Genomic DNA, 15,840 nt, shown 5'->3' with positions numbered 1-15,840 from the left:
ACGCGGGAAATTCCAAAAGGGGCACACAACGGCAGTGATGCTAACAAGTCTGTCTCTGGTAAGGAAACATTCCATGTCCTCTAGGTGCTATAATTACTGTACCTGGAAAGCAGGGAGGGCCAGACAGCGGGAGAGTGAAGGAATGAAGAGAACGAAGGTCATCCCAACCCATCACTCTGCTGGCTGTTGTTGTAGTGTGGCTGAGCGATTTATTGACCCTCTCAGGGTGCACTCTGTCAGAGCAGACGAGGAGAGCGGAGGCACTGGATGGTGAAACGGCACGAGGGAGAGCCAGAGGAAGGGAACCAGGGAGGGAAGGAGGCCAGTATGAATGAGTGAGAGTGAGGGAATCAGTTTCCTTGGGCTCATTGATAATGACATACCTGCTCGGGCTGTCCATTGGTCCTACAGCACACACTACTTAGGCTCTAACTGGAAAATCAATAGGCTCCTCTCTCGGAGACCTCTTGCTGCCATGGCTCTTTGTGATTGGCAGCTGCAGCCGAAGGTCGTCCCTGGTGACCATGAGGGTTTGGCGGAGCGAGCAGGGGGGCGGGGTGGAGCCCCAGCAGTTTGACACTTTGGAGAGAGCGTAACGATATGAGACTGGTCGCAACATGGTACTTTTGACTGAGTGACCAAGTATTCAGCCAGATAATCCCGGGTAGCATGTCTTGTCATTGGAGGTTTTATCAGTGCATAGTCCAAGGTTGGACACTGACCTTTAGGAAAAAGAGTGCTGGTATTCTTTCCAGTACACTTTTCTACTTGGTCTTTGACCGATACTTTCAGGGAACACGGAGTGGGTATCTTCGGGATTAAAGAATAACACCAAAGCACTGCGCCACAGCAACATGGCAGCCGTACAAATGCGAATGTCAGTGATTAAGTGAAAATCCAAGTGTTGGACTTTTCCCGTTGCTCTCTCAAAATGATTTGGACTGTAACAATGACATCATCAGGGAGTGCTACTCATTTCTGTTTGGCACTCTAAATAATCTAAGATCCACCGTGAAGATTTGCAGAGTTTTGTCTGTCTTCCGTGGAAACCTCGAGCCCATGGCGGCAACACACAGCTAAAGCGGAAACCAACAGTGGTACGCCGAATTCACAGTGGTTGACAATGCCATCAGAGAGACAAACAAACTGAGGAGATCATATGAGGAGAAATATCATGCAACTTAAAGTGAGGTGCTCTGATTTCAACGTATTATGTTTAGTGTAGAAGATTGTGCACTTATTTTGTAATTTATACTGTTTATCGTTGTAACATACCTACATTGTTATCTATGGGCAGATAGGTTTGATTTTTTACAAAATGTGTGGTTCAGTGGGTGATACTTTCGTTCACTTCTGCTTCATGAATTACTTTCAAATGAATCCTAAATATATGTTGTGTCCCAACAGCATACTAAGAGCATAGTGTACACACAATGTTTTAACGTTGACAGTGCAACATTTTTGCAGTTAGTAAACAAGCAGTTAGTTTTGTAAGGACAAGAGGTTACCGTATACAAGTTAGTCAATCTCAACTTTTAAATTACTAATATTTTTTTTTAAATATTACAAACTCACAAAGTGTAAGTGTATACGTGTTTTCCAAAGACTTACTGTTTGATTAGGTTTTTTTTAAATTTCTGATATTTAGTGAATTATGTCCATCAAAACTACAGTCAAAAATGTAATTACTTTAATGTGAATGCCATATTTTTTATGATTTATTTGAAATTTTAACTTGCTTAAAGTACCACATACTTAAAACGTTTTCTATCATGACACAGGAATAATTTATAATACACTCTGTATGTGAGAGGGGATCTGAGGGAGGGCTACAAATATCATCCAATCAGGTCTGTGCAGATATTTCCTTTAACCAATCTGCTGGAAGTAGACGGAATTTTTACTTCCTCATTCATGCAATATTAGTAGTCTCCGGGAGTGACTCCGCCACAATAACTCCACATGCAATATTAATGTCTTGTGCCTAAACACCGAGGGGGCTCTCCTAAACACATGCAGGCAACACACACATCTGCTCTGTGACTTCATCAGTTCGACTATCTGCCGAGCAGATGCAGGGGCCTGCCAGGCAATTAGTTGCCTGCGATGATTTTCTTTGAGTCCTCTGCGGAGGCAGCAGCTGGGTCCATCCAGGGTTTGGGAGACAGCAAGAATACGTGTGAACAAGAGCATCAAAAAGGTACTCCTTCAGTCCACATGTGTGCCGACGTCGGCCCGTGTGCACGTGTGCCGACGTCGGCCCGTGTGCACATGTGCACCTCGGTGTGCGTTGTGAGGCATTGGGCCACTTTTCCTGCAGCTATCATGTTTCCAGAGAGAGGAAAAGGGGAGAGGGGAAAAAAAGAGCACTACCGAGCAATGCCAAGCTCTGACATCCCCCCTCCCTTATCACTCACGTAGAAGTACAGAGCACAATAACTCGAACGGACACAAGGAAGAAACTTTTGTATGTTCTGTCGCAAAACAAACACATTTTCCTCTACTGTCGTCTTAAACGCCTTAACATTCAGAGACCATATGACCGTGTGCTGTTCCATCACAATTGACTAGAGAGCACTTGCAGTTCTTTATGTACAAACTGTAACTGTTGTTTGTGGAGTATACTGTATACTGGTACTTTAGATTGAAGATTCAACAAGTCAAACAGTGTGAAATCATGACTAAAAAATACATTTTTAGAGCAAAGATTTAATGACCTTTTGATAAAGAAGATCCTTGTATATGGCACCAAATAAACTTCATAATGTTTACGAGACAATTTGTGTCTGAGAGGTCGCTCCGCTAATTATAAACCACGTTGTAAAAACAATATAGCATAAACAGTGCCGACGGAGAGGAAAGGAAGAGTAAGGCTGAGACAGTGGGAAGGAAAGACAGAGCAAAGACAGAAGAAAAGAGAGAGAGAAGCAATGAGGTTACTCATCAGCTGGCAGAGATTTGCAACAGGCATGGACACTGTTTTGTACTTGCGAGGGGGGGATCACTGTGAAGTCGTCACACGGGCTCAGATCAAAGGGGCTCTCTGACAGGCTCCTGATCTCCTCTCCAGTAAAATATAAACCAGGGGAAACTCTTTAGGAAGCCCAGATAATTCTGAATGTCCTCCGGACATAAAGGGCAGAACAGAAGTAGCGAGAATGGAGGGATAATTGATTGAGTGACAATCGGTTGGCCATTCTCATTAGATTCATGCATTATACTTGAGACGCTGGACAAAAAATGGAAATAAACGTGGAGCTGAAAATGCTTAAAACTAGCCCGTCAACGTTGCCCCGAGCAGCGTCAGCGGTGTGTTGACCGTTGGGTTTTCTGCCATATCTCAGTGATGCTGCAGTCAGCCACATGTGTACACAGAAATCCACGTGCACACAAGGTAAATGCTCATATTGTGAGGTATGGTTATAACCTTTCCATATAAACTGCCAAAATAAAACGCTTTAATTAAATTCAATGCACTGCTTTCCATTTTACGCCGAACTTTTACAAAAATCAACGGTTGACAGGGGATTCATAATGTTGTCATAAAAGCCTGACTTTCTGCTGTCATATACTTTATCAAGTTACAGTTTAGAATGACCTTCATAATATTTGGACACTTGTTCTCCAAGTAGTGTCGATTAATCTCACTGGAGCTGCGAGCTTGATAATAAACAGTCAGCCTGAAATCATTTACTTCTCCCAGCTTCTATCTTTTTCTAAATTCCAAAGCCGCATTAGTATTCGCTTCACTTGAATGCAATGTGAGGGGAAAGACCGCCAACGCTCAGTTTAACATTTATTTTTTAATTTCACCATAAATTAAGTTTGCCAAGTCAACTGTTGCTCGTCCTGCCGTAGCATCTTTAAGTATTCAGTTAGTTCTCGAAAGAATTTCTTAATAGTGTGAACGTTTAGCAGCTTGTGGGTCAAATCCAAGTGTCATGACACACCAACTCGGTAACGTTTCCTCTTGAATGTTTTTCTTTTTCTTTGGGTGAGAACAAGTTGATTTGACATTAAACCCCTCCACTATGACCAGAGTTAATTCAACTGTTTCAGGGAGGACGACGAGTCCTGCTGAGCGGTAATTAACGACAACCGTGCACAATATTTAACCACGAATCAGGTAATTAAATAATAAGTTGTTTGTTGCTGCGTTTGACCTACATCAATAAAGATGCTGTTTGTGATTCCCAAGTAAAGAACGGTCAGTGTGTGTTGACCTGTGCAGTTTGGTTTTCGACTAAAGGTTCTTTGTCACGTTGAGATGAGCTCAAATCGAGCAGCCTTTTTCATATCAAACTTAATAACTAATTCTATGAATTTATTTTTCAGAGAGTTACTTTACGTTCCCTAAAGCCTCATCACCACTTGTGGAAAAGGCAACTTGATGAAGTCCAGGGGGATGTGGCAACTATGAGGAGCGGGCTATTAATCTTTGCCTTTTTGTGATATGTCTTTTAGCTCATTTCAGAAGTTGGCCACTTCATATCAGTAAACTGGTTTCTGGAAATCATTACTGAATCAATGTTCTGTCATATTACAATCATTTTGTAACAAGTGGCATAAGGTTTAATGTGTGGTCATGTTTTTGTATTTTTATTTTGCTTTTCACATTTTATTTGAAGCTAACATAAGAATAACCAACTTGTGTTTTCTACTCTATGGAAAAACGTTGAGAGAAAATATCACACCCACATTTTCCTCTCTGCATCACTGAGGACAACCACAGTGGCCTCGTTGTCTCAACATTTACATTAAGTAAGACATTCAATACGCAACAACATAAACGGACTATGATGTCGGATGACCACTGTAATTTATTTTCTGAAATTATGGGAATTATTGCATTTACAGCTGTCTCCATAATTTAATCGCGGGCTATAGTGACAAAGAGATACTGTTCAGAAAAGATCGGATTAAAAAAAAAAAAAAACACGAATTGCAGTCGGAATGACTCCTTTAAAAAATAAAAAAATATGAAAATGATTTCATGCGCAAATCAATTTCACAGAAGTGGTGACCGTGACCTCATCAGCAGCAATGACGGCCATGTGCGATGGGCCTGCAGAGGTAACAATGCTCGTTTTACTGCGGGGTCTCATTTTGCCCACCAATGCTTATGGATGTGTAAATATGTCTGCGGGGGGAAAGGGAGTAATGGCTTCTTCAGTCCTCCCGACGTGAAGTCTGACGAGGAGTTCAATTACCAAACTCACCGCTTCAATTATTCAGCACGGACGAGACGGGCCTCGACGACCACAACACGGACGAGCTCCAATTAATCGATTTACTTTAGATGCGTCAGGTGGATTTTTATTTTTTAATTTTTATTATTTTAATTTTTTAATTCCCCCCCCCCCCCCGAAAAAAAGGTGCAATTGTCCGATCGTGGCAGTCACCGGCCAAGTCTCCCGAGCCCGCGGCTGCAGGTGCACTCGGAGAATGGGCCATTGCAACTATATTCATCTGCACCAAATATTCAGTGTTAATAAAAGAGACGATTTCACGTGAACGTGAGACGGAATCACTCGAGGGCAAACGAGAGCAACGGCGAGGACATCGAAGACATAAAGAAGGCTGTTGACTTATTTATTTCCACTTTTAATTCATTTAATTTCACAAATGACGTGACCAACTTACCCGTTAGATGTCTAATTAGAGAAAGAGGACTGGGTGAAATAGACACGTTGACAAGACGAGAGGCAACACTGGACTTTTAGAAGAAAATCTGATGTGAGTAAAATAAAATACTTTGTGTCAAATGAAGAAGAGAAAAACAACTAAACAATTAAGGAGCCTTGCAAACAGCAGCAAAACACAAAGACACACGCTCATTCAAACGCGGAGAGGAGCAGAACGGAGGAGACTTATCTGCAGACTCACACCGTGTCTACACAAAACTTAATCCTCCAAACGCCACCGGACGAGCAGCACTTTGTCTTGAGAAAGAAGAAGGCATGAAAAAGAAAAAGGAGCTTAGAGAGTGAACGCTGCCATTTGCCCACACAACCCCCCCACCCCCCCCCCCCCAAAAAAAAAGAAGAAGCTTTTGTGTCTTTCCCCCGTGTCGACCGGGGGAAGGAGCAGCGGCGGACAGCTCCGTGCGTCGCAGCCAGACGCTGCTGGGGCGCGGACCGGAGGTCTCCTGCAGACCCCCCCCTCCCCTCCTCCTCCTCCCTCCTCCTCCTCCCATCGTCTGCCTCTGGCCGCTCTGATTGGCCGGCGGCACTGACAGCTCCGCACACGATTGCAGGAGGAGAGGCCCCGCCCCCTTTGCCCTCGCCCGAGAGGAACCATTCATAAAGTACACCAGTCCAGCTCCACGGCTGAGTGTGGTCCACAGAGCAGCGGGGCCGAGGAGACATGAGCGGTCACGGACGGTGTCTGAGCCTCTAGCGCCCGCAGCAGCAGGACCCGGGTGACGACCCCCCCTCGAACCTGAACATGCGTCCACCCAGCCGAGCTGCAGGGGCTCAGTCGGACTGACACTCAGCCATTGCGTCGCATCCCTATCCGTTTCCTCCTCCTCGACACTGACGTCCATCCGCTGCAGAAGGCAGGAGGGGAAAAAAGAGGAAAAACTTTCGACTGCTCAGTTTTTTTTGTTGTTTTTTTTTCCTGCACGGGGGAAGCGCTCTGCCTCTGGCTCCACCGGTAAGCATTGGATCCGTCAACGTACTGCGACTCCCCGGTGTACGGCCCGGACCTCTGCCCCAACATGATCGCGACGCAGGCGAAGCTGGTCTACCAGCTCAACAAGTACCACAACGAGCGGTGCCAGGCGCGCAAGGCGGCCATCGCCAAGACCATCCGGGAGGTCTGCAAAGTGGTGTCGGACGTGCTGAAGGAGGTGGAGGTGCAGGAGCCGCGCTTCATCAGCTCGCTGAGCGAGATCGACGCGCGCTACGAGGGGATGGAGGTCATCTCGCCCAACGAGTTCGAGGTGGTGCTCTACCTCAACCAGATGGGGGTGTTCAACTTCGTGGACGACGGCTCGCTGCCCGGCTGCGCGGTGCTGAAGCTGAGCGACGGCCGCAAGCGGAGCATGTCGCTGTGGGTCGAGTTCATCACCGCCTCGGGGTACCTGTCGGCCCGGAAGATCCGCTCGCGCTTCCAGACGCTGGTGGCGCAGGCGGTGGACAAGTGCAGCTACCGCGACGTGGTGAAGATGGTGGCGGACACCAGCGAGGTGCGCCTGCGGATCCGGGAGCGGTACGTGGTGCAGATCACGCCCGCGTTCAAGTGCACGGGCATTTGGCCGCGCAGCGCGGCCCAGTGGCCCATGCCGCACATCCCCTGGCCGGGGCCCAACCGCGTGGCGGAGGTGAAGGCCGAGGGCTTCAACCTGCTCTCCAAGGAGTGCTACTCGCTGACGGGCAAGCAGAGCTCGGCGGAGAGCGACGCGTGGGTGCTGCAGTTCAGCGAGGCCGAGAACCGGCTGCTGATGGCCGGCTGCAGGAAGAAGTGCCTGTCCGTGCTCAAGACGCTGCGCGACCGCCACCTGGAGCTGCCGGGCCAGCCGCTGCACAACTACCACATGAAGACCCTGCTGCTGTACGAGTGCGAGAAGCACCCGCGGGAGACCGACTGGGACGAGTCGTGCCTCGGGGACCGACTCAACGGCATCCTGCTGCAGCTCATATCCTGCCTGCAGTGCCGCAGATGTCCCCACTACTTCTTGCCGAACTTGGACCTGTTTCAGGGGAAGCCCCACTCGGCCCTGGAGGCTGCCGCCAAGCAGACGTGGAGACTAGCGAGAGAGATCCTCACCAACGCCAAAAGTTTGGACAAGTTATAGAGCAGACTGCGTCGAGGCGCGACCCGGAGAGACTTGTGGTGGGGGGGGGGGGGGGGGGGGGGGGGGGTCAAACAAAAACAAAAAGGCAAAAAAACAACAACAACTTCGGAGAAGATGATTCTCCCAAACTGATTCTCCAAGCAATGTGAACGAACATCAATCCAGTAAGAATATAATGCAGAGAGCAAAGAACAAAATCGACCCCCCCCCCCCCCCCCTTTTTTTTAAATATAAAAAAGTAGAGAAATGGAGCAATTGGGCCAGAGAGAGGAAGTGAAGGTACATTTTCGGATAAATGTAATAACCCCCTTAGTATGTCTTCTTGAAATGCTTTCACAAAGTGAAGGGACTTTTATTTAAATATATGCACAGAAATCGTCGAGTGAAAGAATAAAATGTAGCGTGCCAAGTTCCACTTTTTTCATTATGTGACTTTAAAGAGAAGAAGAAAAAGAAGAGAGAGAGAGAGAAAAAAAAACGGAATGTTAATAAAAAAATGTTGCAAATTAACTTCCAGAACTTGGCCTCGTGTCTTTGACGTGTTTTGTTTTGTTGGGGGGGGGGGGGGGCAGCTGAGGTGACAGGCGAAACAGATGTTGAGGTTTTTATCTTTTTGATTTTGTGGTTATTGTGCGATGAGGAGGAATCAGTAGATACGTCGTTTCTCTAGAGGGGGAAGAAAAAGAGGAAAGGAGGAATGCACCGACGACTTCGGGCCATATGTTATTTTTACAGCGCGTCACAGGCTCAAAAAAGGATTTTCCAATGAATGTAAATCAACGGACTCGTGTTAATATATAGGCCCGGGAGCAGCAGCAGGCCTGCAGCTAAACTCCAACCTCAGTCTGATTAATGGAATTAGGTGATCTCCCCTACACCTCCAGGGTCAACTTTATTCTAAATGAATTATGATATTAAATCACACTCAAGTAAATTATGATGTTATTGAAATCTATCAATTTAAAAAACGCACGATAATATAAACCACGACCAACTGTAGGTCAGATAGTCCTCGACAGTTAACATGAAGTTTGCTAGAGTGAGAGTGAGAGTGTGTGTGTGTGTGTGTGTGTGTGTGTGTGTGTGTGTGTGTGTGTGTGTGTGTGTGTGTGTGAGGACAGGGCACTGTACTTCCCTGTTAATTTAATTCAGGGTTTTTTGTTGTTTTTTTTGTTTTTTTTGAGGGGGGGGTCTGCATTGGAATTAAATTGCTGCAATAAGAGAGAACATAACCATTGCTAATAAGAAGGCCTGGTCTATTTGCTGTTATGATAATTACCCCCAATATATATATATATATATATTTTTTTTTAACAATTCATTTATTACAAAATCTGTAATTTCGTGTACTTACTAAACAATATGCACCAATTTCATGGGTGTTTAATTAACTTCACAAAAATATTTAATTGAGGGGAAGAAAAAATATGTGATAAAAATATAAGATTTAATTAGATGTGAATTAAAATAGAGCCATGTTGTAACTTCAACAACAGGCTGACGGGACATTATCACATGTTAGGACAAGACTCGAAAACATAACATAACTATATTTGCGTAAAATATTATTTCTACAAACAATAAGACTTTCATGGGCCCGCGGGGATGTCACACGTGTTCCGTCAGCGTTGCGTTGTTCAATATGAAGCTTCTAATGAGTGACACCCTGAGACGGGACCGGTGGAGCTGCCCAGTCTCTTACCTTCGGGTCGATGGCCTTGAAGCTCGGCTCGTCCTCGTCCACCTCGAAGTAGAGCTCGGAGGCGGTGATGGACAGGGTGCCCCTCACCACGGCGGCCGGAGCCACCAGCTGAGCGCCGGTGCTCAGGTTTACTGGGCCTGGGAGTCACACACACACACACACACACACACACACACACACACACACAGACACACACACACACACACACACACACACAGAGAGAAGTCAGTCACCAACCAAGCAGTATGTTCTCCAAGTTGGAATTTAATTTATTTTTTTTAAAACGGAAATTTTTAACTTATACAATGTCACAGAGAAGAAGAATATAGTGAACGGATGGATGTCTGTGGGCCTTCAGTCGAGCAGCTGATCAGAGCGAAATGTGACGATAGTTTGAGCCCTTTTTGTTTTGTTTTTAAAGTTGAGTCTGTTTCTCCATAATTTGGTCATAATTATAGTGTCGCAGTACTTCGACTGCACAACGTGTAGCTTTGCAACTCAAAAGTAATCTGCAATTAATCGAGGCGTTTTGGGAAGATTCACACAAACGGCCCTCGCACAGTTCTCGCAGCAAAAATGCAAAACACACAATGTTGGAAAAAAAACAACAAAAAAAATGGAGACGTGACTTCGACATCGACCGTCCAGTCGGAATCAATCGATCGCGCGGGCCTGTACACGCGGCGAAGCTCTTGTTTAATCTTTCATCAATCTTAATTTATGCCAGTGTATGACAATGAGAGCGCGGCTCAGGGGAGCTGCGGCTGGAGGCGGCGCCAGGCGCAGCGCCGCGCTCCGCTTGACGCGCGGCGCTGCGCCTGCAGATGTGCGCCGCGCAGAGAGGAGCCTCCTCGGGGCCGCGGCTTGATTTCCCCGAGCACCGACAATACACAGATATATATATATATATATATATATATATATATATATATATATATATATATATATATATATATATATATATATATATATATTTATATTCATGCCTCTGCCTCTCGTGAACCCCGCGAGTACTGACATGTTATCCGTGGGTTGAAATAACAGGGCTGGGGGGTTGTCTCCCTTTTTTGTTCCATTCACTCAAAAAGACATTCAATTAGCCAGCACCTGAAGCAGACAGCTGCGAGAGGCTGAACTCGATCCCCACAGTACACACACACACACGTCACTTTATTACACGTGGATTCAACTGTTTAATCCCGTTGTCATCCACTTGCGTTATTTTAAATCGCAAAACCGAGCCTCATTAATGCATCTTACATCTGCACAGCCATGTCTCTGCGCAGAACAACAATAGAAAAAAAAAAAAGAAAAAGCGGATTACTCTGCAATCCGATTAGGGGGCTGTGTGATATTTAATTAAGATGATCCAAACAGCAGGCAGACCAAAAGCAACAAAAGGATTCACGACATCTTGGGTTGGATGAAGTGTCATTTGCAGCTGTGTTGCAGTGCCGAGGGGAGCTTGAGGTGTTGAACAGGCCAATGCTGCTTTTCTCGTGTCAGATAATGTCCCATTTCAGGGTAAACAGTATCCTGGGATAAACTCTACTGCTACTGCTGCATAAAACAAAAATGTTTACAGAGTTGCTACTCAGGCCTGTGTGTGTGTGTGTGTGTGTGTGTGTGTGTGTGTGAGAAGCAGACCTCCAGTGGCCGAGAGAGAAAACTGAAGGTTTGGTGTTTTCAGTGTTTTTATATGAAGGCAGTCGGGCTATGACAGAAAAGGTGTGTTCACAAATAATAATGCCGTGTACTAAGAAAGTGGTGCACGTTCATCATTAAGGCCTGGTTTCCCTGTTCAACAATACCGCAGGAATCCAACAATGACTCTAAACGCACCATATCATCATGGCAAAACGGGGGAAATCAGTGATCGCTTGCCATGGGAGCTCTGCACAACAGAGTGCTGTATAACTCACTGTAGTTGCAGCAAAACAATTGAATTACACCGGAAAGTTACAATAACATTGTTTCTCTACTGTAGTTTGAGCCGCAGGACGTAAACAACAAAGTGTAATGGGGAGGGGAGGGGGTGGCGATGACTGAGAGGACGCGCTCCTTCCTTACCTGTTAGGTTCTCCAGGTCTTTCTCATCCAGGGTGGACAGAGTGTCATCGTCTCCGTCGAGCGACATCTCGCTCTCCGAGTTTTGATTTCCCAGAGCGTGACCCCTGATGGACTGCTTGCCTTTGAGAATATCCTCCTCGGACGCTAGAGGGGAAAGGGTTGTTTTTTTATTTTGTATTATACCTTTAATACATTTCAAACCATGAGATTATTAGTTTCAGATTATTATTTTTTTTTTTTTACAAGGACCAAGCCTCCAACTCAGGCACCCTTTCTCTGTTGCAAATCAGCAAGTGTGTGTAAGCGTTGCAAACGGAGGAAAAAAGGCTAATGGAATGTTGTATCACTCTATATTCCAGAATTGACTAATTTAGCAGAAATTTAGCTGAAAAAGAAAAATTGGGTTTTAAGGCACTGCCTGGATTTAAAAAATGGTTAATCATGCTTGAGTGGTAAATAAAAAATACTGTCTCTTCCAACTCAACATAGCAACCGCACATATAATACAAATCTGAAAAAAAATATATATTCATAACTGTATTAATTTAACAATATTTACATACGGGTCAATTTCAGACTAATTAATACATTTCTGACAAAATATCTTCATTGTCTTGTCATCTTCCAAAGCCAGGTGTGGAATAAAGATAAGGTATGAAAAAAGGTAAGTTTAGTAAAAATATAGCAGGTTCACCCTCAAAAACAACTATATGCAAAGTTGATCTGATGCTGCGTTAACCTCGATTCACCGGTTAACAGCGGCGCTGATTTACATGCAGGCAGACGAACAAAACAAAACAAAACGGACAAGAGACAAAAGAACGACATAAACCTCTCCCCTACGTGCATTTTGTCCTTTGACATACATCGACACAAGCACAATTTCACACCAAGCTTATTCAAACGCGTTGAAACTAAATGGCCGTTTTGATTCCAACCGAACATGACTTGAGGTTCCGAATGGATTATTTAAGAAAAAGGGGTAATCTGCAAACATTTACAGAACTCCGCATTCCCCAGTGATGCATGGAAAGGATCCACAGACACGAGTCCGCGATACAAAGGGCTGGCTGGGCAAGTCTTCCCTCGCTGTAAACAGAGTGAGCTCTCACTCCTTCTGTGTGCCGTCGTCTAACCCGGCCAGCGTTCCAGGCAAGAGCAACGGCTTTAATCCAGTGAGTCGCTGAAAACACATGAACTAGTGGATTTTTTTTTCCTTCTTCTCATCATCACCTGAGGGGAGATCAATTGCACTTCCTTTAAAAAAAAAATGCCCAGCCGCGTCATGTGGCCGTGTGCTTTGAAACTGCTTAGGAGAGCGTGGCTAAAAATCTCTTGTCATGGAAAATATGCAGCTCACTGATATTTAGAATGGTCTTCCTGTAATTAAGCCTCCCTGGAGGATTCTTTAGTTAGCAGCACTGAAATTACTACCAGCTCCCCTAATACATACCACATGCCATTGTATTCACGCCGCGCAAGTGGACATGGGGACTTGTCAGATGAGCTTAAAAAACAGAGATGTAGTTCAAACTCCTTTGTGTTTAAATGCAAACATGGCCAGAAATGTTTCACCTCAATATGCAGATAGCACCAAACGGGGCGGGTATCGAGCCCCTCAATGCGCAGCCTGGCGCAACTAAACCTCGTGTCTGGGCTGTTTGCAAAACTGTATGCCTTCTTGTGAACCTCAAACACGGGTTATTAATAGCTCCTCGGTATGATATACATTTAAGGAGCTGCTACTGAAATCATGACCAGTCAGCAAATTGTTTAGCTGAGTGTGTTAGAACAGCGAGAAAAGTAGTGTCACTTATCACCAGGTAAACATAAAAGAAACAGGCTATAAGCTCTGACTCACTCTCCTCCTCTCACTCACACACTTGTGTGTGTGTGTGTGTGTGTGTGTGTGTGTGTGTGTGTGTGTGTGTAACATGCACACCGACAAACTAAATATATGACTGTAAAATACAGAATTAACTAAAGCTATTATGAAAAATACAAAAAAAAAGAAAATATTGAAAGTGCACAAAATTAATACAATTTTAGAGATACACAGTCACAAATATCTTTTTTTTTAAATCCGGGTGCTGTTTAAATTTAAGTATAAGGCATGCCACATTAACCAAAAAAAAGAAAGGAATCTAGCAGGCTACTTCAACCTCATCACTCATCACACAGGGAGCAGAAATGTGCATAAATCCCAACAGGTTACACTTTTTTCCGAGACCCCATTTCCCGACTGAGAGGTTCAACTACCTGCTTATACAACTCAAGGCATGCATGGTCACAGCAATTAAATTGTCAGAATTAACAAATTAGTTTTTAACGGGGAGCGTAGCCAGCGGTGTGGTCATGAGGCGAGTATTGATTACCCCAACAGAGACATTAGTCTTCGGGTATTTACTCTGCCACCTCTGGTCCACGCGCCCCGGACCAGACAGAATCAATCCCCAGAAAAGATGGCTCTTTCCAGCCATAAATACATAACGGCCTACTCAAGCCTACTGGCAGCCTGTGAAAATCATCTTGGCACGGTATGAATGATAACAGTTGTCCATATCCTAAATGCGGAAATGCACATTTTTCCCCCCATGTATCAAGGAAAAGACGTACATTTCTCTCTCTGCTTTAAAAGGGATAAATACACTTTTACTATAACATGTGACCGAGGCAAAAATGCAACATTATTTCTATTGCTTCTAATTTTATGATCATGCGTGAGATTGGAAAAGTGCTGCCACAAGTAGCAAAGAAAATTAGACTTTTCAGGCTTGATCTTATACTAAATATTTTCTTAGGGAGTGAGACTGCATTTTCCCCGCTGCATCTGATGAATATAATTACAGCCAGATATGACCTTTGTGCTCTGTTTGAAAACTCAGCCCTGCATTCTCATCTTGAGCCGCACTTCCGTAACAAATGTCGGGTCGACTAAAACAAGACTAAAGGTTACATCAGAAAATGGATGCCGTCAGGCTTCAATGTCAAAGAGTTATTTTAATGATATATTCCCATATTTCAGCCAGGCAGTATACTCTCTTGAGGTAGCATACCCTGGCCACAACTGGCTGCTGGCTATTTTTACACCGACTTGACTTTGAAACCGAATGTTGCTTTCAGGAATTTGCCTTTCTTTTGGGGTTTTGTTTTTGCTCTTTCTCCCCAGTGATGAATATATGCAGCACATAAACTGGAATACTTTTGAATAAAATTGAATAGGAGACCAAATACCTGCATAACCAAGTCACAGAACACCTTCAACACATTTTCTGAAAGCATTTGTGACAGGGGAATATGTGATACGTCTGTTCTCTGTCATGATCTCGCTGAAGGGAAAACAAGGAGGAATAAAGATGGAAACTAAGTAAAAATTCAGAGGCGACCAGCTGGACGGTGGCCTCAGCCTCCAGCTGCCTGCTCGCCACAGCCGTGACTGCCGAGCCGAGGTCTCCCAGGATCCTGACGTCCTCAACACTTATTGCTTTTAGATCACACTCTTATTGACTCCTGTCACACCTGCCATTTGTCTCTGGGAATGATGTCACATTTAAGGGGACGTCTGCAGGTGACACATTGAGGACATTTTTGGTCCAGAAATGGCCATTTATTGGAGAGAGGGAGTAATTGATGGAACGAGGAAGCGTACGGGCCCAGCGTGGCGATGATTGCAAACCCTTGTGTGAGCTGGATTATTTGCAGAAATGAGGGGTGGGGTGGGGTGGGGGGGGGATTACCTGCACTCGAGCAGAGAAATGCAACTCCCGGTGTTTAATGCGAGGGACATGTGTCATTTAGATATTGTGGTTTTAAGTGACTGCTGGGAATTTCTGGGAAAGTCTGCACCTGTCTTTATAGAGACGTTTCACAGGGACAATGGAGATCTGATGGGATCTATTCCTTCTTCAAAAAGGAAAAAAAGTCATCAAGGTTATTACTTTAAATGACAACACTCACTTAATGCGATAGCAAAGTATTGATGGAGTTTTTCCAAATCGCATCGCATTTTCTGTAATATTTAAGGGGTTCCAAGAGCAATGTGGAATCTTTCTTATTCAGAGCATATTATTAAATCCGACGGAGCAGTACAACCTATTATCAACAATGCGTTTGACATTAAATCAATATAATTACCATAATTATGCAACTCAAAAGTACATTTCCTTATGAATTCCAGGGGTGCATATTTTACTGTTTGCTTTTGATGAAGCCAATTATGCAACAAAAGAAGTAAACAAAAGGCGTAAAAACCAAAAATGAGCCCACA

General features: G+C 44.6%; 2 protein-coding genes across 6 annotated transcripts in view; one reads left to right on the top strand and one right to left on the bottom strand.

Annotated features, from left to right (window-relative positions):
- lrba (LPS responsive beige-like anchor protein) overlaps positions 1 to 15,840 on the bottom strand; it is a 173,703-nt gene that overhangs the window by 59,655 nt on the left and 98,208 nt on the right. For all 5 annotated transcript variants that reach the window (XM_035637809.2, XM_035637807.2, XM_035637811.2 and 2 more), the window contains 2 exons: positions 11,574 to 11,717; positions 9,504 to 9,640 (listed from right to left, as the gene is read on the bottom strand). In XM_035637809.2, the coding sequence (XP_035493702.2) occupies positions 9,504 to 9,640; positions 11,574 to 11,717 (281 nt within the window). The remainder of the gene's footprint in view (positions 1 to 9,503; positions 9,641 to 11,573; positions 11,718 to 15,840) is intronic.
- Positions 6,305 to 8,311, top strand: mab21l2 (mab-21-like 2). The gene has a single exon (XM_035637825.2). It carries the CDS (start codon positions 6,722 to 6,724, stop codon positions 7,799 to 7,801), a length of 1,080 nt encoding a protein of 359 aa, XP_035493718.1. The 5' UTR covers positions 6,305 to 6,721; the 3' UTR covers positions 7,802 to 8,311.

This window comes from Scophthalmus maximus, chromosome 8 (assembly GCF_022379125.1).
Source record: "Scophthalmus maximus strain ysfricsl-2021 chromosome 8, ASM2237912v1, whole genome shotgun sequence".
Lineage (NCBI taxonomy): Eukaryota > Metazoa > Chordata > Actinopteri > Pleuronectiformes > Scophthalmidae > Scophthalmus > Scophthalmus maximus.
The sequence above is the reverse complement of the archived record's forward strand: the minus strand, read 5'-3'. Positions and strand labels throughout refer to the sequence as shown.